The sequence below is a fragment of the Haliotis rufescens genome, unplaced genomic scaffold (genome assembly GCF_023055435.1).
Source record: "Haliotis rufescens isolate VD_foot unplaced genomic scaffold, xgHalRufe1.0.p SCAF_21, whole genome shotgun sequence".
NCBI lineage: Eukaryota > Metazoa > Mollusca > Gastropoda > Lepetellida > Haliotidae > Haliotis > Haliotis rufescens.
In genome coordinates, this window is record NW_025963902.1 from 7,596,949 (window position 1) to 7,622,422 (window position 25,474).

Genomic DNA, 25,474 nt, shown 5'->3' on the forward strand with positions numbered 1-25,474 from the left:
GTTGTATGCTAGTTTTAAATATTAATCTAGCTATTTTATCATGTTTATTGTGCATCATTTTAATCTAAATACATGTATTCTTAACGTATAACTTCTCATCACGATATGGCTGAAATATTGCCGATGTGACGTTAAATATTAACTCACTCACTCACTCCAAATTGAGGGGTTGTCGGATCAGTTAACAGGCAATATTACATTGTATTGTATTTATTAATATGGAAAATATAGGGTTAGCATCGTCAAAGTAGGGTGTTTTGATTAACATATTTGATTAAACAGACCTGTGAAGATCCGGGTTAGAATAGGTCTTCAGAAACCCACGCTTGTCGTAAGAGGCAACTAAGGGAATCGGGGGGTCAGACTCGCCAACTTGGTTGATGCATGTCATCGTATCCCAATTGCATGGATTGATGCTCATGATGTCAATCACTGGATTGTCTGGTCCAGACTTGACTATTTATAGACTACTATCATCATATAGCTGGAATATTGCTGAATGCGGCGTTAAACTAAAAAAACACAAAAAAACACATTTGATTTAATGGGTTAGTGGACCTATACATGAAGTACAGGACCCGTGAAGATCCGGGGTTGAATAGGTCTTCAGCAACCCATGCTTGCTGTAAAAAGCGACTAATGGAATCGGGTGGTCAGGCTTGCTGACTTGGTTGATGCATGTCATTGATCCCAGTTGCGTGGATCGATCCTCATGATGTCAATCACTGGGTTGTCTGGCCCAGAATTGATTATTTACAGACCGCCGTCATATAGCTGGAATGTTGCTGAATGCGGCGTTAAACAACAAACAAACAAACATACAACAATGTACAGATGAAGATACCAAGAATACACAGTCCGCTCAAATAAACAATGATAAAAGAAACGTAAAATACATTTAAAAAAAACAAAAAAACGCATTTGTGCAGATAGTAGTACCTGGATACCTGCAGTATATAAATGTATAATATAATAATAATAATAACATAACACAGGGATTTATCTGGGATTCCTTTGACATTGCGTATTAATTGCATTCAATAATGTAAACTAAGCATTTAGTGAGTGAGTATGGTTTTACGCCGCTTTTAGCAATATTCCAGCAATATCACGGCGGGGGACACCAGAAATGGGCTTCACACATTGTACCCATGCCGGGAATCGAACCCGGGTCTTCGGCGTGACGAGCAAACGCTTTAACCACTAGGCTACCCGACCGCCCCACTAAGCATTTAAGTCTCTTCCTCTTTATAATGTTTTTTGGTGGCAGTTGGTTAGCCTAGTGGTTAAAGTGTTGACACTCACTCACTCACTCACTCACTCACTCACTCACTCACTCACTCACTCACTCACTCACTCACTCAAATATTTACAGGCTGCCATCATATTGTTGGAATTCTGCTGACACAGCATTTTAACATTTTGACAATATTTGATAATGGTCATCGTCCATCCTCTTTGTAATAGACCACCTCCGTGGTCTAGTGGTAGAGCTTACGCCCAGAGAGCGGAAGGTCCAGGGTTCGATCTCCGGCCGTGTCATACCAAAAGACATTAAAAGATGGTACTTGTTGTTACCCTGTGTGGGGCTCGGCATTAAGGGGCTAAAACAAGAACTGGTCGGCTCGGAGTCAGTTTACTGTGTCTGAGTGGGGTATTCATGTTAAACTGCGGCATGGTATCTCAGTGGGCTAGCACTGTAAATCGGCATCAGTCCGGACTAGTACAAGCAGCCACACACACACACACACACATGCATGCACGTCGCTATATAAGTGCAATAATCTTGGACGCGACGCTAAACCCCATTTCACCTCACCTCCTCTTTGTAACTAGTGCTTCTGTCATCAGGTCGAAGTGTTATTACAATATCTGTCATCAGTATGTGAAATCGCGACAATTGTTAACAGATAGAATTTATGGTCTCTGGTGTCATGGGAAATAATTAGGGTGGCTGATTCCGTTCATGTATTGGTTGCTTGGGATGAATAGGTACCAGCTGTTGTGAGAATAGTGTTGATGTAAATCTGAAGTTACAGGAATAATTAGTGGAATAATGAGTAGAAATACTATTAAACTCAGCACATTCATTGTAAAAAGCAATCATAAGAATCATCTATATATCATGTTCATGGTAAATTCAAAGGATCTGTTGTTTGCTTTGTAAGCAAAACATGCAGGAAAAAACAAAGGACCTGAACTTAGTATTGGGCAAGTGCCAGAGTCGTTTAGTATTGGAATGACTGTATGCCAATCCACAGGAGTCTGTATCTAAAAATAGACGCCATCATGCATATTCATGACCCTTCGGGCTCGCGTGTGGAGATGGTCATGAATATGCATGAGGGCGTCTATTTTTAGATACAGACTCCTGTGGCCAATCTCATCCACCAGCTCCCTAATGTGTGTGTGTGTGTGTTGCATATACCCCTGTAGTCATAGAAGTCCTGTCCCTAGAATACTGGACCATTACTACTTTATATCACACGTTATATTTGGGATAACACTTTCTGAGTAAAGTACAGATTCTCGTACTTTTCAGGGGTTGAGTCCTGTCCGGGAGTGTGGGTTTGAATCCCGGACGGGATTCAACCCAAAAATATATGAGAATCTGTACTTTAGTCAGAAAGTGTTATCCAAAATAAAACATTTGTTACATTTGACCACTTTCTAAATGGCATGGTGTGTGCACATTACTACTTAAGTAATATTTTTCTTTGGCCCTTCCTACGACCTCCCTATTTTGTCCTGTGCCCCTATAGTAATATGGGTTATAGCTGAAACTGCACCTCAGCAAAACGGCACTTCGTCTAAAGCGAAATTGTCTCCTTATATTTTATTACCTTGGTACTGAAATACATGAAATAAAACTCACATGGTCACTTGCAAACACAAATAATTGTCCATGACCTCCCAGTGTTGACCTGTGACCCTGTAGAAGTGCTAACCTTGTCCACGACCTCCCTGTGTTGACCTGTAGAAGTACAAGTCCTGGCCATGACCTCCCTGTGTTGACCTGTGACCCTGTAGAAGTGCTAACCTTGTCCACGACCTCCCTGTGTTGACCTGTAGAAGTACAAGTCCTGGCCATGACCTCCCTGTGTTGACCTGTGACACTGTAGAAGTACTTACCTTGTCCATGACCTCCCTGTGTTGACCTGTGACCCTGTAGAAGTACTAGTCCTGGCCATGACCTCCCTGTGTTGACCTGTGACACTGTAGAAGTACTAACCTTGTCTACGAGCTCCCTGTGTTGACCTGTGACACTGTAGAAGTACAAGTCCTGTCCATGACCTCCCTGTGTTGACCTGTGACCCTGTAGAAGTACTAGTCCTGGCCATGACCTCCCTGTGTTGACCTGTGACCCTGTAGAAGTACTAACCTTGTCCATGACCTCCCTGTGTTGACCTGTGACCCTGTAGAAGTACAAGCCCTGATCATGACCTCCCCTAGTTGACCTGTGACCCTGTAGAAGTACTAGTCCTGTCCATGACCTCCCTGTGTTGACCTGTAACCCTGTAGAAGTACTAACCTTGTCCATGACCTCCCTGTGTTGACCTGTGACCCTGTAGAAGTACTAACCTTGTCCACGACCTCCCTGTGTTGACCTGTGACACTGTAGAAGTACTAACCTTGTCCATGACCTCCCTGTGTTGACCTGTGACCCTGTAGAAGTACTAACCTTGTCCATGACCTCCCTGTGTTGACCTGTGACCCTGTAGAAGTACTAATTTTGTCCATGACCTCCCTGTGTTGACCTGTGACACTGTAGAAGTACTAACCTTGTCCATGACCTCCCTGTGTTGACCTGTGACCCTGTAGAAGTACTAACCTTGTCCATGACCTCCCTGTGTTGACCTGTGACCCTGTAGAAGTACAAGCCCTGATCATGACCTCCCCGTGTTGACCTGTGATTCTGATTCAATACAATCCTGTGTCAGGTAATGTTTCTTTTTGTTCAGGTTTTCCGGTGTCCGGAAGCTGCAATGATCTTCTTGAGGTAAGTCCTTCATATCAGGCCAGGAAGATACTACTGTCTATTCCTCAGATTCAGGCAGGAGTTGAACACTCACAGTTTCGGTTCACACATTTAAATTCTTTTGGTGGAAGTTATGGCTCTGAATGGTTGGATAGGTTTTCGACAACGTTGTTATGTCACAACATTGGGCGGATTCTGAGGATGTGTGAGGGCATGGGTGGCCCAGACGTTTAATTCGCCACAGTTTGTCTCGCAGAGTTGCATCCTTTGAGCACATCAGAAACCGTTGATCGCGGGTTCAAATTCCGGTTCACGTCGATTATTTTTCAAGGTTTGTGCTTGTGGGTTCACCAAAGTGTGAGACCTTCATCACTTGGGCTTTCCTCCCACATTAGGCTGACATGCCATGATATAACTGGAATACTGTTAAAAGTGGCGTTAAACCCAACTGACGAGACTATCCTGACATAACACAAATACAAAGTCCATCATGTTAAGTGAAACAGATTCCATATTTTATGTCATGATAAACATGACCATATTGGTGTCTCCCTCACCCAGCATTGTTATTTGAGCAAAGTGATTCTTGAGGGAGAAGTATTATTTTCTGGCTTGTCAGCAGTTGTGGGGTAGCCTAGTGGTTAAAGTGTTTGTCTATCATGCCAAACCAAACAACCGGGATCGATTCCCACATGGGTACAAAAATTGAAGCCCATTTCTACTATCCCCTGCCATGATATTGCTGGAATATTGCAAAATGCAGTGTAAAACCAAACTCACTCACTCACTCTCCCGTGTATGGTTCCTACAGAAACTGGGCGGTCGGGTAGCCTAGTGGTTAAAGCGTTCGCTTGTCACGCTGAAGACCCGGGTTCGATTCCCGACATTGGTTCAATGTGTGAAACCCATTTCTGGCATCCCCTGCCGTGATATTGCTGGAATATTGCTAAAAGCGGCGTAAAACCAAACTCACTCACTCACTCTCCCGTGTATGGTTCCTACAGAAACTGAGCGGTCGGGTAGCCTATTGGTTAAAGCGTTCGCTCGTCACACTGAAGACCCGGGTTCGATTCCCGACATGGGTTCAATGTGTGAAGCCCATTTGTGGTGTCCGCCGCCGTGATATTGCTGGAATATTGCTAAAAGCGGCGTTAAACCAAACTCACTCACTCACTCCTACAGAAACTAATACAGAGCCAACATATGGTGTGATTTTGGCAATTGGTAGGGCTGGGACAAGTCCAAATTTACTACCCGGGTACCAACCTCCCTATTACACGACCCTATCTGGGTACCTGCTGTAGGTCTCAAGAGGTAGGTACAAACTGTCCAATTGGGAAAAGTTTGACCGTAGCTCTGGTAAAATGTGTTTAGATACACGTATGAAACGATCTGGTGTATACACTGAAGTTGACTGAAGTTTTATTTTTATTCAAACATATATAAGTCAGAAGGAATGGGCGTAGTAGTCAGGAAGAAATGAGTGACTTGTAGTTTAAACGTGTAGTTTAGGATATTTTTTGTCATTTAACAATATATCATGTGACTAACCACGGGTCCGGGTAGTCGTGTGGGTACCCGGGTCCTACTCAGTACCCACCCGACCCGAGTACCTGAGTTACCCCCAGCCCTAGCATGTGGATTCATCATGTTACCAGGATAGCACTGAGTTTAACAGTAATAACACCAAGGCAATCCTAAAAAAGTGCTGATGCATACTTGTGAATTTGGTTTTTTTCAGTGGTGGCGTGACATTTCCAGAGCTGCAGAATGATGAAAGTAAGTGATCTTATTATACCCCCGCCCTAAAAGGATGGGGGTAAATAGTTATACCAAAGAATTCCTTCCATCCTTCGAAGGTCATTTTGTGCGACCTTTAACTTGAAAACTTCCGCATAGATTCTTTTAAAATTTAGCAAACAGTTTTCATGCTAAGAGGTGCAGTGCAAAGTTTGATTTTGATATGGGATTTTCTGAGAAAGTATGAAAGTATGAAAGTATGAATTTTCAAACATTTATGTGGCCTATAACTTGAGAACTACTACATGGATTCCTTTCAAAATTAAGGAACACTTTCTATACTAAGAGAAGAAGTTCAGTGCAAAGATTGATTTTGATATGTGGAGACTGATTTATTTTTACCTTAATTTTTTGCAGTGTTCCTGGTTACTTGTAATTAATTTTTTTGCCAATCTAATAAGGCATGGACCAGTAATTCATGTGACTGTCAGTCCCTTATAAATATTTGTTGCTGAACGAAAGATCGGCTATAACAAAGTAATTTTTAGTGTTTTGCTTCAGTGTTGAGTTTCATACATTTTTTCATTTGTTCAAAGTTGGGATTGACAAAATTTGGCAGGGAACTGGTAATTGCAAGTTGCCAGTCCACTGGCAAATTATGAATCTCAGGCTTCCAGGTCGACCTGGGCAATAATGGCCCGTATTTACCAGTCTGTATTTACCAGTCTGTATTTACCATCCTGTATTGCGGTGCTTCAGTCTTCAAGCTGCAGGAGAACATCATACGCACCATGATGCAGATCGAGAACACCTACATGGAGTTAGCCAAGTCCATGCTGGCCAAGAGAAACGTCCTGGTGATCTGTGATAGAGGCGTGATGGACGGGTCTGCCTGTAAGTATTTATGGTCTGTGTGGGAGGCGTGATGGACGGGTCTGCCTGTAAGTATTTATGTCTGTGTGAGAGGCGTGATGGACGGGTCTGCCTGTAAGTATTAATGTCTGTGTGAGAGGCGTGATGGACGGGTCTGCCTGTAAGTATTTATGGTCTGTGTGAGAGGCGTGATGGACGGGTCTGCCTGTAAGTATTTATGTCTGTGGGGCGTGATGGACGGGTCTGCCTGTAAGTATTTATGTCTGTGTGAGGGGCGTGATGGATGGGTCTGCCTGTAAGTATTTATGTCTGTGTGAGGGGCGTGATGGATGGGTCTGCCTGTAAGTATTTATGTCTGTGTGAGGGGCGTGATGGATGGGTCTGCCTGTAAGTATTTATGTCTGTGTGAGAGGCGTGATGGACGGGTCTGCCTGTAAGTATTTTATTGTCTGTGTGAGAGGCGTGATGGATGGGTCTGCCTGTAAGTATTTATGTCTGTGTGAGAGGCGTGATGGATGGGTCTGCCTGTAAGTATTTATGTCTGTGTGAGGGGCGTGATGGATGGGTCTGCCTGTAAGTATTTATGTCTGTGTGAGGGGCGTGATGGATGGGTCTGCCTGTAAGTATTTATGTCTGTGTGAGAGGCGTGATGGACGGGTCTGCCTGTAAGTATTTATGGTCTGTGTGAGAGGCGTGATGGATGGGTCTGCCTGTAAGTATTTATGTCTGTGTGAGAGGCGTGATGGACGGGTCTGCCTGTAAGTATTTATGGTCTGTGTGAGAGGCGTGATGGACGGGTCTGCCTGTAAGTATTTATGTCTGTGTGAGAGGCGTGATGGATGGGTCTGCCTGTAAGTATTTATGGTCTGTGTGAGAAGCATGATGGACGGGTCTGCCTGTAAGTATTTATGTCTGTGTGAGAGGCGTGATGGACGGGTCTGCCTGTAAGTATTTATGTCTGTGTGAGAGGCGTGATGGACGGGTCTGCCTGTAAGTATTTATGGTCTGTGTGAGAGGCGTGATGGACGGGTCTGCCTGTAAGTATTTATGTCTGTGTGAGAGGAGTGATGGATGGGTCTGCCTGTAAGTATTTATGTCTGTGTGAGAGGCGTGATGGACGGGTCTGCCTGTAAGTATTTATGGTCTGTGTGAGAGGCGTGATGGACGGGTCTGCCTGTAAGTATTTATGTTTGTGTGAGAGGCGTGATGGATGGGTCTGCCTGTAAGTATTTATGTCTGTGTGAGAGGCGTGATGGACGGGTCTGCCTGTAAGTATTTATGGTCTGTGTGAGAGGCGTGATGAATGGGTCTGCCTGTAAGTATTTATGTCTGTGTGAGGCGTGATGGATGGGTCTGCCTGTAAGTATTTATGGTCTGTGTGAGAAGCATGATGGACGGGTCTGCCTGTAAGTATTTATGTCTGTGTGACGGGCGTGATGGATGGGTCTGCCCGTAAGTATTTATGTCTGTGTGAGAGGTGTGATGGATGGGTCTGCCTGTAAGTATTTATGTCTGTGTGAGAGGCGTGATGGACGGGTCTGCCTGTAAGTATTTATGGTCTGTGTGAGAGGCTTCAGGGTCAGCATAGTCAAATTAGGGGATTTTGATTAACATATTTGAATAAACAGAACCATGAAATCCAGGGTAGAAGAGGTCTTCAGCAACCCACGTTTGCCGTAAAAGGCGACTATGCTTGTCGTAAGAGGCGACTAACGGGATCAGGTGGTCAGGTTCACAGACTTGGTTTGATGCATGTCATCGTATCCCAATTGCGTAAATCGATGCTCATAATGTCTATCACTGGATTGTATGGTCCAGACTCGATTATTTACAGACTGCAGTCATATAGCTGAAATATTATTAGTTAAGGTGTCTTGTTGTCGTATATAGTGTCGTATTAGGTTAGAAGAACAAAATAATTCTGCTAACCTCATTTGACACCGTATACGGCATCTTAAGACACCATAACGAAATTAATATGCCGAAAAGTTTACACTACTTGGTATCTTTATCGCACATGTTATGTCGAAATGAAAACATGACACTTACAACCGGTATTTATAAATGACAGGTTAGTTATCCAGTTTGTATGCCAAGGGCTCTATGCTTGGTATCCTTGCAAGCCTCAAAGTTGCGACTAAAAAATTTCAATTTGTCTACTGTCTAAAGTTCAGAGGTAGCCAAATAAATACCTTGAAAAAATCTTGTGGCAACTTATTTCTATTGCTGCACATATGTAGACACAAAAATAAGCGTGTCTGCTACTAATTGTACCCGCAAATAATTCCTCCTAAAGTCAACAATGAACTGAAATACATAAATATTAATTTAATTAGTATTTTATTTGAGTTGATAGTTTATTGGATAAGCAAGGATATACCTATATAATCTAGTAACATAAATTGCATAATTGTTCAAGTCACAAATACCGTATTCGACGTAATAAGCGCCCCGCTCTAATAAGCGCCCACGGCGATATTTGCTAATATATTGGCAAGTGAACAATCCCAATTAGCACCCTTTCCGATTGATCAAAGTACACAAGACTTATTTATTCGTGTATAATACGCACTCGTGTGTTATATGCACCCTTAATTATGGGGAATTAAATTCTGGAATCAGCATAAACCACGAAATTTATCTTTCATTTCTGTTTTTTCCACCAAAATAATATTCTAATAAGAGCCCCCTATTTCTAATTTTGAGAGGGCCCTGGGCGCTTATTACGTCGAATACGGTAACCAAAACTCAAGTACAGTTTCCACTAATATACAATTCCAAGACTAGTGCTATGACTTGTACAGTTAATAGTTATTTGATAAAAGATCATTTCAAATGCTTTTGGATACCAACACTATAGGCTTGACTTCTTAATTTTACCACTGGCTACCTGGAAAAAAATACTTGTAGCCATATGACTACTTAGTCAAAATTGAAACTTTGAGGCCTGCCTTGATAAACACCTGTTTTGGCTGTTCCTGTAGACCTGCATAAAGGCGACTGGGAAAAGATGAAGCAGGTGAACGAGTGGAATGAGATTGACATCCGAGACAACCGCTACAACCAGATCATACACATGGTGTCGGCCGCTAAAGGTGCTGAGGACTTCTACACGGTCGCCGGACACAAGACACGCCATGAAGATCTCGAGGGTGCTCGGCAGATAGACAGTATCACAGCTAATGTATGTGGCTATTTATATCACATCTTAGTGATCACTACAGTCCGTTTGACTCCAAATGAGAACGATGAATTGCAAAATAACTCCAAATCCAGAAAAGTGCATGAAACGTCAATACGGTACTTGACCATGAATACCCTGTACCCAACAAAATCTGAATTTTGTTTATTTTAAGACCCATGACGGATGAAGTTGTTTAAGAAACTATCATGTAATTTTGTATAGAAATGTGTACATGACACGTAGGGGGACAAACCGTGGAAGGAACAGCGCAAGCATGCATGCACTGCACATTCTGTGGTAAGGGAAATGACAGAGTGTTAGAGGGGCCGTCTCATGATAATTTCAGTTGCAATCTGACTCGCTCATTACAGGTCAAGTCAGAACAACCAATTGGAAACTTTGACAGACCAATGGAATGACCAACAAGAAGTCAACATTAGCCAATCAGAAAGCAGCTTTCTTGAGCTTTACGTTAGTAGTTTCAAAATGGCTACTTCCATTCCAGACTACTCTTTGAAAAGTATTTTGATAAGGTTCTTTATTCAAAATTTGAAAACTGAACAAAGGAAAATTCTGGAATGTCTAATAGATGGCTGATGTTGTATGGCCGTACTTCTCACGGGCTGTGGAAAGTCTTCTATTTGAATGTTTAACTCATTGAAGCGAGAGATAGACGATGATTTTATCGGAATCATTTGTACAGCCCGTAACTGTTGTTTGGAATAGCCCATGTTAACCTATTGTCGAGATTACATGATTAGAAAACACATTTTGAAAGTCGCTTTTTTGATCTGGTAAGTGACACTCTGATTGGTCAGATAAATTGTCGTTCTGACATAACCCATAATAATAGGACGTCCTCCGATCTTTGTACCGCCTCCGTGGTCTAGTGGTAGAGCATCCGCCCAGGGAGCGGAAGGTCAGGGTTCGATTCTGGCCGAGTAATACCAAAAGACATTTAAAGATAGAACTTGTTGTTACCCTGTCTGGCGCTCCCCATTGAGGTTCTAAAACAAGTACTGGTCAGCTCGGAGTCAGTATACTGTGTCTGAGTGGGGTATTTATGCATGGTATCTCAGTGGGCTAGCACTAAAATCGGCATTAGTCCACACATCGACATGAACACACACACACACACACACATTGGAATATAAGTGCAATAATCTTGGAAGCGACGTTAAACCCGTTTTCACCTTGTCCCTAGCAACCTATGCTGGTGTGATGAGATGACTTAATGGATCGGGTGGTCAGACTCGGTGAGTTGGTTGATAGCGTGTATTCGTACCCCAACGCTGTGGATTATTGCTCACAATATCAATCTCTGGGTTTTCTGGCCCAGACTCGATTATTTACAGGCCGCTGTCCTATAGCTGGAATATTGCTGAGTGCAGCATTAATCAACAAACACACACACACTCAGTTGTCTATGTCTATGCAATCCATGTGCACCTGTTGGCTGGATCATGGTGTCAAACTTGATTATATTCTAGTTTATCGTCACTGTACTTTGCTTTCGGATTTTAACAAAGTGGTGAACTTCCAAGTAGGCTTCCTCCCATGCTTGCCGTAAAAGACGACTATGCTTATCGTAAGAGGCGACTAACGGGATCGGATTGTCAGGCTTGCTGATTTGGTTGATACATGTCATCGTATCCCAATTGCGTGGATCGATGCTCATGATGTCAATCACTTGATTGTCTGGTCCAGACTCGATTATTTACAAACCGCCGTCATATAGCTGGAATATTGCTGAGTGCGAGTATTGCTGAGTGCTGCATTAAACAACTCACTCACTCACTCACTCACTCACTCACTCACTCACTCACTCACTCACTCACTCACTCACTCACTCACTCACTCACTCACTCACTCACTCACTCACTCACTCACTCACTCACTCCTGCACTCACAGGTAATCACTCAACTGCCAGCCTCAAGCTAAAACAAGATGGCTGCCATAAAGTCATTCCCAAAGCAGAGAAGGCAGTTTCGTATTCAAGGGGAAGTTTCGTATCCACATATTAACAATGTGTGTCATGTTGCAGTAACCATGGTAACAATGCTGTTTTCTTTTCCCAGGCTTGGGTTGGACATCCCTACTATGATGTCATTGACAACTCGGTGGACTTTGAAACAAAACTGACAAGGATGATAGCAGTAAGTCTTCAAGTGTTTATTTTGGGATGTGGGGATTGTATGTCCCCACTACTCCGTCTTCTTTCTATGAACTGCCTGGGACCCCAGCAACCTAATGGATCAGGTGGTCATTGCCCTGTGACTATGTTTCCCTTGGTTTCTACAAGTTTGGGGGCACGGGTGGCCCAGTCGTCTAAGGGGCCACAATTTGCTGTGCAGAGTTGCGTCCCTTGGGCATTCCAGAATCCTATAATTGTGGGTTTGAATCCTGGTTTTACCCTGATTATGTTCTAAAGTACTGTCAGAAATGCTAGAAAACTGCTTTTTGCCTGTTAAAAAGGGATATAATTTTTCACAGACTGTTGTTATTGAAATATCGAGTAACTACCGATCGCTCTACCTGTGGTTTGAAGTATTTCAGTCACAAGGAGTCCTATCGACAAGTTTACAGGTGACAAATTCGAACGAAAACAGGGAGTTCACATTTAATCTAAGTCCAATGATGGCAGTCTGAAACGGACTATAGAAATATGCTCACGTGACTCCGTTACAATGATAATAATGTAGTCTTCATAAAACATCTACTCCACACACAAAATTTTTTGAGAAAATTCTAGATGTGCATCTTCTAAAACAAAATGACGATGCGTTTTTTTTTTGTTAACATTGCTCCCATGATGCATGTTGCATTACACTTGCATAGCCATAACCGAGGTACACGACATGGAACCTGTACTTGGAAATGCATACAAGTTCTTTACACTTTAGAGAGATAGAGGGAAACCATTTATTAATTTAGAGAGGGTGAATTACCGAACTGCCCAAGCTATGGGGTTTTCAATTCATGCCATCAAGTCTACGGTATGATAAGAAAACAAAACTGGGGCGTAAAAGGATTTAGACAGCTTTGATACAGGGTGATTAGGCGTACAGTGTACAAGCTTTGTGAGAAGAAGGTAACCCTGACTTATAGCAGAATTTGGGAGGAATTAAAGAAACAAATTAATGTTTCCCGGACTGCACTACTGCACTATTTCGATACACTGCGCGTGGCGATGACCGGGCACTTTTCAGAGGGAAATATTCCATCCTGTCTATGAGGTCACATTATCTCTGCACCATTCATAACTATCACAGTCAGGGCGTCCAGATAATTTACCTTGGTGAATCATTCCACTGACTACATGTGGCTATTGGCAGATGGACAAAAAGCATCCAAGGTACCATCAGGTAAAGGTAATCGTGTCATTGTTTTGCACACTGCAACCCATGATATGGGGCTTATTGATAGATGTTTTCGAGCGAAAAAAAGAAAACTGGTGATTTTGATAAGGAAATTATAGGAGGTGATGTGTTCATAGACTGGTTGGAACTTCAGCTATTGCCCATTTTAAACAACGTCAGTGTGATTGTCATGGATAACGCCAGTTAATATAACGTCCCGGAATCAGATACTGTCGCCCAATCCATGAGTAGTCTGAAGGCGACCATACAGGAATATGTGACATTGGTCGACTTCAGACCATATGTAACGAAAGTTCAACTCATGGAGAAAATTCGGCTGAAGAAGAAACCAGTAAAGTACAAGACATATGTGCTGGCGGCACAACACGGTTACGTCGTATTACGCACGGCACGCCAGTCAGACATTGTGAGCTCAACCCTGTTGTGTCCATCTTGGCTAAATGTACAGGGTTGGTGGCAAGACATAACACAACATTCAAAAGTACAGATTCATATACGTCATCAGCGGAGATAAATGCTACCTCAAGAAACCATCTGTAGAACAACAAATACTTCAAATATGATGCAGTACATATCCTAAATTGCTACCTCATCAACGCATGTCAATTAAGTATAATAACAGCAATATTTTGAGACCACCCCCAACTCGGTGACATTTGCACCTGGGAGAATACACGGGGTGTGTGAGGTCATCACCTCGGGACAGGTGTTAGGTAATTACCTCAGGTTATAGGCCATTTCATACATGCATGACAACACACGAATATTTTCTAAGTTGATCATCATTTTACCTGTAAAAGAACATGTTAAGGGTAATCACAGTGTCAGTTACGTCAGGCTAGATTAGAGCAATTCGCGTTATTTTGATATATGCTCTTTTTATAGTCCTATGACTCGTATTTATTAAATGAAGCCAGAAAAGCAGTTTTCTAGCATTTCCGACAGTACTTTAGGTTTGTCAGCACCATACCCATGCTCGTGGGTTTCACCAAAGTGGTAAACGTCTGAGACCTTCATCGGCTTTCCTCCCACATCAAGGTGACACATCGGGATGTAACTGGAGTACTGTTAAAAGTATTACCCAGCTAAACCCAACTCATTCACTCACTCACTCATATTCTACATGTTTGGGACAAAGAGAATCCTTTTGGTGTGTTTAATTCTACTCTCCAAACTCTGAGACTCTGTTGATGACGTGTCAACGTAAATACTGCGACCGTGTTAATCGTTGCTCGTAATATCAATCACTGGATTGTCTGGTCCAGACCTGATTGTTTACAGGCTGCTGGATAACGTTTTAGGTTGGTATGTGACGGTTCTGTTTCCTCCTGTGTCTTCAGGCTGTGTGTAACAGGATGGGTATAGACGCGGTGGACCGACTCGCTCCTGACAGCAAGAAGAGGAAGTTCCTGGTATCACGTCTGCCTGGAACCGAGGTGAGAGATGTCGGGTTTTTTCACCATCACTGACACAATCAGTGGAAATTGGTCAGTGAGAGGCATGTGAAAATGATTGTAAAATGGGGAGCAGTGGGGTAACCTAGGGGTTAGAGCTTTCGCACGCCGAAGACCCGGGTTTGATTCCCGACATGGGTACAATGTGTGAAGCCCATTTCTGGTGTCCCGTCATGAAATTGCTGGAATATTGTTAAAAGCGGCATAAAACCATACTCACTCACTCACTTGAACTGAATGCACTATTTGATTTGAACTTTGTAGAATTATCGAGAACATTTGCAGTTTAAGTGGATTGTCATGTTCTGGTGAACAATGGCAGTTTACACACAATATATGAAGCTACGATATTGCTGCCTATAGCAGAAACCTTCCCTCTCTCAGTAACGTTGAATACAGTGTTGATACACTCTACCCTCGTTCCAGGACTTCCCCCACCACCAGACGTTCACGGTCGTCCACGACTATCTGGTCACCCCCAGCAGGAAGATGCAGGCACGGCTCAGACGCAGGGGACATGACGGTAACTGTCACACACCACGGAATCTTGGGTTGGGGTCTGAATTGAGATATCGTTAACACGCCCAACATAATCCTCACAATATCATGTGTACTACAGTGGAATCCACCAACATAAGTAAGCCAGCGTTAGAATTTGGCACTAGTCCTGTAGTCCTTACCAAACTGCCCAATAGTAAAGGTATCATGAGGACTAGTAGAAATTGGCCCATTTTAAGGGTTTTGCTATATATTATCATTATAAGGACTAGTGGACAAAAACTGTTAGTTTCTAACTCTGTAAGCCTGTTTTAATGGGCATTTGACTTTCATATTTTGTAAGGGGCAGTCAGGTAGCCTTGTGGTGAAAGCAGCTGCTCATCACTGAAGACCCAGGTTCGATTCCCGACATGGGAACAGTGTGTGAAGCCCATTTCTGGTGTCCCCCGACGGGATATTGCTGGAATATTGCTAAAAGCAATAAAACCAAACTCACTCACTCACTCATATTTTGTTAGTTGCGCAGTTGTCTATGTAAAATGTAAAAAGAAAACTTTATTACCGTATTCGACGTAATAAGCACCCAGAGCGCTCTCAAAATTAGAAATAGGGGGCTCTTATTAGAATATTATTTTGATGGAAAAAAAAACAGAATTGAAAGATAAATTTCGTTGTTTATGCTGACAGCCTGAAATGTTTATATACGACAGATATATTTTTCCAGAATTTAATTGCCCATAATTAAGGGTGCATATAGCACACGAGTGCGTATTATACGCGAATAAATAAGTCTTGTGTACATTGATCAATCGGAAGGGGTGCTAATTGGGATTGTGCACTGGCCAATATATTAGCAAATATCGCCTTGGGCGCTTATTAGAGCGGGGCGCTTATTACGTCGAATACGGTAATCTGCATAGATGGAAACTGCTCAGAATTTAGTCTCTGAGGAAGGATCTGATATACAGTAGAACACGGATATAACGAACATAGATAGAGCGAATAAATGGATACAAGGAACTGTTACAAAATCTCCCGAAACATGTTCATTACAAACTCTGTACAGTATACTCACGTATATAGTGGACTGATCCCCTGTTCTACAGTATCCCTGTCCGAACAGTTTGTTTTGTCCCTGTTCTACAGTATCCCTGTCTGAACAGTTTTATCCCTGTTCTACAGTATCCCTGTTCTACAGTATCCCTGTCTGAACAGTTTGTTTTATCCCTGTTCTACAGTATCCCTGTCTGAACAGTTTGTTTTGTCCCTGTTCTACAGTATCCCTGTCTGAACAGTTTGTTTTATCCCTGTTCTACAGTATCCCTGTCTGAACAGTTTGTTTTATCCCTGTTCTACAGTATCCCTGTCTGAACAGTTCGTTTTATCCCTGTTCTACAATATCCCTGTCTAAACAGTTTGTTTTATCCCTGTTCTACAGTATCCCTGTTCTACAGTATCCCTGTCTGAACAGTTTGTTTTATCCCTGTTCTACAGTATCCCTGTCTAAACAGTTTGTTTTATCCCTGTTCTACAGTATCCCTGTTCTACAGTATCCCTGTCTGAACAGTTTGTTTTATCCCTGTTCTACAGTATCCCTGTCTAAACAGTTTGTTTTATCCCTGTTCTACAGTATCCCTGTCTAAACAGTTTGTTTTATCCCTGTTCTACAGTATCCCTGTCTAAACAGTTTGTTTTATCCCTGTTCTACAGTATTCCTGTCTGAACAGTTTGTTTTATCCCTGTTCTACAGTATCCCTGTCTGAACAGTTTGTTTTATCCCTGTTCTACAGTATCCCTGTCTGAACAGTTCGTGTTATCACTGTTCTACATTATTCCTGTCTGAACAGTTTGTTTTATCCCTGTTCTACAGTATCCCTGTCTAAACAGTTTGTTTTATCCCTGTTCTACAGTATCCCTGTCTAAACAGTTTGTTTTATCCCTGTTCTACAGTATCCCTGTTCTACAGTTTCCCTGTCTTAACAGTTCGTGTTATCCCTGTTCTACAGTATCCCTGTCTGAACAGTTTGTTTTATCCCTGTTCTACAGTATCCCTGTTCTACAGTATCCCTGTCGAAACAGTTTGTTTTATCCCTGTCTAAACAGTTTATTTTTTAACTTATCCTGCATTACTCCGTATTGCATTTACTGCTATGTTTGACAGAGAGACGAACTGTGTGAGATCCAGCTGCTGAAGAAAGTTGTCCCAACCAGCCCAGGAGGCAGCGCCCTCTCACAGTCGGCACGTGACCCGGAAGTCATGACGTCACACCAAAAGACATAACTGCTTTGTCACCTCCACGGACGGACGTACTTTGTATCCCTTGTGGAAATTAAAGCTTATTATTTGTTTTTTATATTTTGCGTGTTTCTACATTCATTATATGCTGCTACATTGTTACCTGTTGTGGGCCGTGACCTTAGGGTCTTCCCATTCGTAAATTGTATCGCTCGTCTGTGGCTCACGTCACAGTAATTTACGGGCGCAATGTTGTTCCCGCCATTTTGTTTTCTTTCCCGCCATTTTGGCCATTCACCACGTGGCCACGTAATGTCGTGTTCTGCGTTTTGAATTCTCTCTTTGGCTTGGGTAATACATTACATTTATGTATGTTGTTTTGGTGTGCTTAAAGCCTTGCCTTTTCGCTGCCTCTAAGCGTAATTGTTTCTTCTCATAAACTTCAATATAATACGAAGTTTATGAGTTACATTATGTCTCCCGTACTCTGTGGTTTTGCCACATGGTTACGTGTTTGCTTAAGGCTTTGCCTTTTCGCTCCCTTTTAGCGTACTTGTTTATCTCATAAACTTTAATAAAATATACTGTTTTTGAGTTACTTTATGCTTCCCATACTTTGTGATTGGCCACACATTATGCTTCCCGCACTTTGTGGCTTTGCCACATAGTTATGTTTTGCTTAAATTCCAGATTTTCTGCCTCGCTGCACTTGTTGCCGCGGGAACAAATCTGGCCGGGGCTGCCCCTTTCTGCCGTGATTGTACGACGCCCTGTACTTTCACAAGGCAGTGCCGATGTTGCAGTCATTCGTCGCTGTGATCCTTCAGCTCATGCGAGTATCCAGGACACACCTCGCTCAACGTGCTCGTCGACCCCCACCTACGTTGACGGCAGCAGCGCTCAGCGGAGCTTCACGGCGGCTCCCAACGTAGAGTCTGCCTCCCATGGCACGACATACGACCGTTCACGGTCTCCTACTCCACTGGCGGCTCCAGCGCTCCCAACGTAGAGTCTGCCTCCCATGGCACGACATACGACCGTTCACGGTCTCCTACTCCACCGGCGGCTCCAGCGCTCCCAACGTAGAGTCTGCCTCCCCTGGCACGACATACGACCGTTCACGGTCTCCAACACCGTCAACGCTGATGTCTCCGGCGCCCCCGGCGCCCCCGGCGCCTCTGATGACACGGCGCTCCCGGCGCCTCCGGCGCCTCTGATGACGCGGCGCCTCTGATGACACGGCGCCTCTGATGACACGGCGCCTCCGGCGCTTCTGATGACGCGGCGCCTCCGGCGCCTCTGATGACACGGCGCCTCCGGCGCCTCTGATGACACGGCGCCTCCGGCGCTTCTGATGACGCGGCGCCTCTGATGACACGGTGCCTCCGATGTCTCGGCGCCTCTGATGACACGGCGCCTCCGATGTCTCGGCACCTCTGATGACACGGTGCCTCCGATGTCTCGGCGCCTCTGATGACTCGGCGCCTCTGATGACTCGGCGCCTCTGACTCGGCGCTCCCGGCGCCTCTGATGACTCGGTGCCTCCGGCGCTTCCGATGACTCGGCGCCGCTGATGTCTCGGCGCTCAACAAGCTTCATGACTTGTTCATGACAAGCTGATGACTCAGCGCTCCCGGCGCCTCCGATGACTCGGTGCCACCGGCGCCTCTGATGACTCGGCTCCGCTGATGTCTCGGCGCCTCTGATGTCTCCGCGCTCCGGCGCCTCCGCATCCTCTGATGTCTTCAGCGCTCAACAAGCTTCAGATCAACAAGCTTTATCAAGCTCAGATCAACGAGCCGACCATCCGATCTTCTACTGCGGCTTAAGGGGCACCATCGGCAATCGCCTCCCCGGCGCCACTGCCCTCTTCTCTTGCTGCCGTCTCATAACTCGTCACACGGAGAAGCATGGTGAAACAACTGTCGCCGCTCCTGTCGCTACTCTCCCGTCGGTCTTCGGGATCGTGACTATCGTACTACTTCCTGGGTGGAATCATTTCAACCAATAGACAGTTGGTCTGATTCAGCTTGCCCACTGAGACGTTATCCATAATCCCGTCGTTTAAAGCGCTATGATTCCGGAGAGATGACCTGCGGGTTTCCATCGAAACAGAGCGCCATGTGAACAGCGTCTGTATCAGATTCGATGACGACATCCACTTACAAAGAGTTTACTTCGTCGACATCGCAGACATCAACGCTGTTCTACCCTACCCTAGCGCCAGCGTTCCTGAGAGAGACTCTTCCTCGGCGCTCCCCGGGTTTTACACGACGCCCATGGGGTTCCGTGTTTTATCGCAAAACTCGGGTACACCACTTGATCGTCTCTCACACAGTTCATTGAGGATTGTCTGTGTGTGGAGTTTGCACCTCAGTTCCGACTCCAAGGCGGTTTTCTCGGCTACTGCGCAGAGTGATTTACATGTCACGTGTCAAGTACTCGGACTGTCAACAACTCCGACCGGATTTAGGTCAACTTACCATGGCAAGGGGTGCCATGTATTTCTACAGATTGGTTTCCATGTCTACCTGTACGCTTGGTGATACCACTCAACCAGGCGCCTGTCGCAGTCCATCCATGCACGGATGTTGGAAACAATAGACCTCCTCTACCAACACGGCTGTCACGAGGAACCTTGTTTCATCAACCCTTCGCTATAAGAACGATAGCGCCTATAGGCGTTCAAGGGATGGAAAAGATCGCCTTCCTTCGTCCGGTTTGATCTTTTCGACTACGACACCTTCCTATCTTCCGCCTTGACTACCGGACACAGTGTCGATTTGATACTTAAAGTCCCTCGGCCGTCCCACTGACCCCTGTTGCATACCTGCCTCGTATCGTGTTGTCGTCCTCCATCGTCACCTCGATATAAGAACAGGAGTACTTATACGCCGCTTCAGGGATGAAAACGATCTCATTACTTCGTGCAATGGCCATATTGCCTCGACTTCCTACTACCCGGTTACGTCGATGCCCCGGCGGTCGATTGTGAAGCTAGTTTACTTCGTCTACTTGAGGTTGGCTCGCAGGCGATCACACCTTTTTCCGAATCGTACCGACGGTACGCAATCGCAGACCCCTGTTGCTGACTACCTCCCCTGCCACCTTGTCAGTGGCTAGTGGCCCACGCCAGCCCACATTGTGACCACCTGTGATCCAGAGATCAACACCATAGGCACAGCAACAGCCTCGAGATAAATGCTTATCCAGGACGGCACTTGCTGACAGTGCATTCTCGGTCACGCCCTGTTGATCGTGTCCACTGACGACGTCACCGTAGTGTGGTGTTTGCGGACCCAGAGTTCTCGCCCCTCTCCCGGCGCTACAAACTCGACCGGCGCCCCCGAGAATCACCATCTTAGGCGTTCCAGGCGCCTCAAGCTCTCCGACGCCTCACGCTCTCCGGCGCCTCGGGCCAGACTATGTGAAACGGTCGACACCCCAACCCTAGATCTGTTTGCCTCATATCTGAATGTGGCCAGCAGTCGTCTTCCATTCCACCTGTGCCGGATACGACCGCTGTGGCAGTCGAAGCCTTCCATCGTTCCTGAGAAGGATTACGCGCGTACGCTTTTCCGACTCCGGTTCTCCCTCCCACGGTTCTTCAGAGATCCAGGCCACTCGACCCCTGCCATTGACTTTGGTCTCGCCTTATTGGTCAGCCAGAAGTTGGGTTATCGACCTCCGAAACATAGCCAGAGACAACCCCTGGAACTTCCGGTGTGGTCCAACCTTCTGCTCCATCCACACGGTCTGTTGCCACACCCTCATACCCGCATGTTATCGTCTGCACGCCTGACACACATGCAGAAAGCCAAGGGCTATTCGGCTAGAGCGACCAAGGCTATTGCTTCAGCCCACCGTCCATCTACAGGGGGACTGTATGCTGATAAATGATGCTTGTTCCAGGCATTTTGTTCTGACAAACACCAGGATCCGATGACAGCGTCACCGCAGATCCTGGATCAGTTCCTTCTGTACTTGTGTAGCACCCATCGGTTGAAGGGCTTACCACCCCCACATACCTGGTCGCCATCTACTCCTTTCTGGCCATCCCGGACGATCGGAGAAAGACGAAAATTCCCGACCTACGGGCCTGGCTGCGCTCGTTCAGTCTTGAAGACCTGAAGACCAAGTTCGGACCGCCTGCGTTGGATCTGAATGTGGTCTTCAATGCCCTTCGAACCACTCCCCTCGTCTTCCTTCTTCGACCTTAAGTAGAAGACGGGTGTTTCTACTGGTTTTGACTACTGCCGCTCGAGTCCATGTACAGCACGCCCTCGACGTCTCCCATGCCCGGTTCGAATGCGGTACCCAGGGCGCCGTTCATCATGGACCGTACTGGGACGTCAGCGTAAAGACTCAACTCCCAGGACAGCCTGATAGATCATTCCTTGTCCCCTCCCCCCTCGTCCAGTGTGGGTGCCGAGGATGAGGATGAGCGTCATTATGCCCAGTAAGGGCACTGAAGGTTATTCTACGATCTAAAGACTGCCGCAAGTCTAGGAAACACCTTTTTCTGCCGGTCTCCCCTTCGTCGCTGTCGTTGGTCAGCCGGAATACTTTTCCCTGTGGCTCCGGGCGGTCATCCTTAAAGCGTATGAGCCGCCGGATTGGACCCTCCCCCCAAAGGCTATTACCTGAAATAAAATGAGATCAGGGCGATCGTATTTACACTGGTTCTTCACGGTATACTGTTCCATCCCGTCGTTCAGGTAAGCCTGTTCGTGGCGATCGGACACCGCCTTCACCAACCACTACTTCCGTGATGTAGCCTTGAAAGTTGTCGCCGGCGTTCACAGTTTTGGTCCCTGGTTGTAGCCCAACAGGTCATCTATCTCCGACGCCACTGATTCTCCGATACCCTGAGCGGGGCCCGTCGACCTTTCTGGTGTTTATCACCCCAGACGAGACGGCTCTCTTGCGTTCCGCATTCGCTCTTAGGTCAGTTTTAGTTTTGGGTTACCCGACTCATTCTATTGCTGTCACCTATCCGGGTTTTACTTTTTGCATCAACTCTCGTTTCCTGACGACAGGAATGGTAGTAGATGTGGACACCGGCGCCGACGCCAACGCCGCTGCTTCTATGGTACCTGAGCGGTGCCCGTCGACCTCACCGGTGTTCCTTGCCTCCAGCCTAGAGGGCTCTCCTGCGTTTCGCATTCGATCTTGGGATTGGTCGTAGATTTTGCCGCCGACGCCGCTGATTCTTCGATTCCCCGAGCGGGGCCCGTCGAACTCTCTGGTGTTTATCACCTCAGATTAGCTCTAGGTTCTACTGCGTTTCGCTTTCGCTCTTCGGTAAGTTATATATTTTGGCTACACGCCTCATTGTATTTCGGTTACCTATTCGGGCGTTTCGTTTTTGCATCGACTCTTGTTTCCTGAAGACAGGAATGGTCGTAGATGTTCCGGTCATCACTTGTATGCGGTGCGGATTCATCGGACCTTGACGAGGGTTTAATATGGTTCACATCTGCAAGTATGCCCACCGGCCAAGCCGTCTGATAAAGATGCAATACGGAGTAATGCAGGATAAGTTAAAAAATTTAGTAAAATCTAAATATTTTTTACATTTGTATACTTATCCTGCATTACGAAGTCTAAGTTCCCTCCCTTTCGCTACGCTACCTCCCCACGAAGTTTCAGATGTTATGTTTAAAGCAGTTATGTCTTTTGGTGTGACGTCATGACTTCCGGGTCACGTGCCGACTGTGAGAGGGCGCTGCCTCCTGGGCTGGTTGGGACAACTTTCTTCAGCAGCTGGATCTCACACAGTTCGTCTCTCTGTCAAACATAGCAGTAAATGCAATACGGAGTAATGCAGGATAAGTATACAAATGTAAAAAATATTTAGATTTTACTAAGTTTTATCCCTGTTCTACAGTATCCCTGTCTGAACAGTTTGTTTTATCCCAGTTCTACAGTATCCCTGTCTGAACAGTTTGTTTTATCCCAGTTCTACAGTATTCCTGTCTGAACAGTTCGTGTTATCCCTGTTCTACAGTATCCCTGTCTGAACAGACTTTGCCTCACCTATGCATGTCTCTGTCCCCAGCTAACTGGACGTACACGCACACGATCCGTCGGCCGGAGATCAACAAGCAGAGCGTGGAGCTGAGGATGCCCATATCGGCCAAGGATTACGATGTGAGTTTCCTAACACATGTGATGTAACAGCGATTTATCTACCCCTGCTCAGGGGCCTATATTCGGCCCCAAATCTTCAACAAATGACAGAAATATTCCCAATTTGAATGAATAATTTCCCAATTCTTCAGAATTTATGAAAACCTAAAAATATCAAATTTTGAATAAAATAACAGTCTTTTCCAAATTGACCTGCCAAGAGCATTTATTTTTGAATCAGGATAATCCCTGTATAACTGGAATACTTTCAAAGTGGTGTTTAACTAGGCTAGTCAGGCCACTTGAATGGGTAGGGACCAACCGTTTGGTATTCAGGGATTGGAGGAAGTGTGATTTTGTCCCAGAAAATTCTTGAAAAGGTGTAATTTTCTTAAAAATATGTTCTGGCTCATGGTTTTAATTAGAGACTATCTGGTTTGGGAGCTGTTGCTGAAGAAATATCTAAGTTCCAGAATGAATCCCAGTCCTGACATGGGTACAATGTGTGAAGCCCATTTCTGGTGTCCCCTGCCGTGATATTGCTGGAATATTGCTAAAAGCGGCGTAAAACCATACTCACTCACTCTGATTCACTTCGGGCTTTCCTCCCACAGTAATCTGAAACACTGTGATATTACTCAAATACTTTTCAAAGCGGAATTAATATCACCTCACTCACTCAACTCTCCATTGTGCCGTTGTGTTTCAGATTCTGCTGGCCCAGCGTGATGACAAGCATGCCACGGTGTACAAGAAACGCCACTGCTTCCTGTACCAGAACCAGTACTTCCAGCTGGACGAGTACACCGAACCATGCCCAGAAAAGTAAGGACTTGAGATATTTGTGTTAGAGTCAGGTTTACTTAACTTACTTATATGGTCATCATAGCTATCGTAGGTCTATGTTAGAGTATGGGAAATATGGTCATCGTAGCGTTAGGACTATCGTAAGTCTATGTTAGGGTATGGGATATATGGTCATCGTAGCGTTAGGACTATCGTAAGTCTATGTTAGGGTATGGGATATATGGTCATCGTAGCATTAGGACCATCGTAAGTCTATGTTAGGGTATGGGATATATGGTCATCGTAGCGTTAGGACCATCGTAAGTCTATGTTAGGGTATGGGATATATGGTCATCATAGCGTTAGGACCATCGTACTTCTATGTTAGGGTATGGGATATATGGTCATCGTAGCCGTAGGACTATCGTAAGTCTATGTTAGGGTATGGGATATATGGTCATCGTAGCATTAGGACCATCGTAAGTCTATGTTAGGGTATGGGATATATGGTCATCGTAGCGTTAGGACAATCGTAAGTCTATGTTAGGGTATGGGAGATATGGTCATCATAGTGTTACGACCATCGTAAGTCTATGATAGTGTATGGGATATATGGTCATCATAGTGTTACGACCATCGTAAGTCTATGTTAGGGTATGGGATATATGGTCATCATAGCGTTACGACCATCGCAAGTCTATGATAGTGTATGGGATATATGGTCATCATAGCGTTACGACCATCGTAAGTCTATGTTAGGATGTGGAATATATGGTCATCATAGCGTTACAACCATCGTAAGTCTATGTTAGGGTATGGGATATATGGTCATCATAGCGTTACGACCATCATACTTCTATGTTAGGATATGGAATATATGGTCATCATAGCGTTACGACCATCATACTTCTATGTTAGGGTATGGGATATATGGTCATCATAGCGTTACGACCATCGAAAGTCTATGTTAGGGTATGGGATATATGGTCATCATAGTGTTACGACCATCGAAAGTCTATGTTAGGGTATGGGATATATGGTCATCATAGTGTTACGACCATCATACTTCTATGTTAGGGAATGGAATATATGGTCATCATAGTGTTACGACCATCGAAAGTCTATGTTAGGGTATGGGATATATGGTCATCATAGTGTTACGACCATCGAAAGTCTATGTTAGGGTATGGGATATATGGTCATCATAGTGT

The 25,474-nt window shown here is 44.9% G+C and overlaps 1 protein-coding gene across 1 annotated transcript in view; it reads left to right on the top strand.

Moving 5' to 3' along the window:
- The window catches only part of LOC124111504 (TRPL translocation defect protein 14-like), a 41,271-nt gene that overhangs the window by 7,812 nt on the left and 7,985 nt on the right, over positions 1-25,474 (top strand). Inside the window, exons 3-11 of the mRNA XM_046471237.2 lie at positions 3,963-4,000; positions 5,721-5,758; positions 6,479-6,613; positions 9,577-9,776; positions 11,856-11,933; positions 14,498-14,593; positions 15,038-15,134; positions 23,407-23,498; positions 24,187-24,302. Coding sequence (XP_046327193.1) covers positions 3,963-4,000; positions 5,721-5,758; positions 6,479-6,613; positions 9,577-9,776; positions 11,856-11,933; positions 14,498-14,593; positions 15,038-15,134; positions 23,407-23,498; positions 24,187-24,302 — 890 coding nt within the window. The remainder of the gene's footprint in view (positions 1-3,962; positions 4,001-5,720; positions 5,759-6,478; positions 6,614-9,576; positions 9,777-11,855; positions 11,934-14,497; positions 14,594-15,037; positions 15,135-23,406; positions 23,499-24,186; positions 24,303-25,474) is intronic.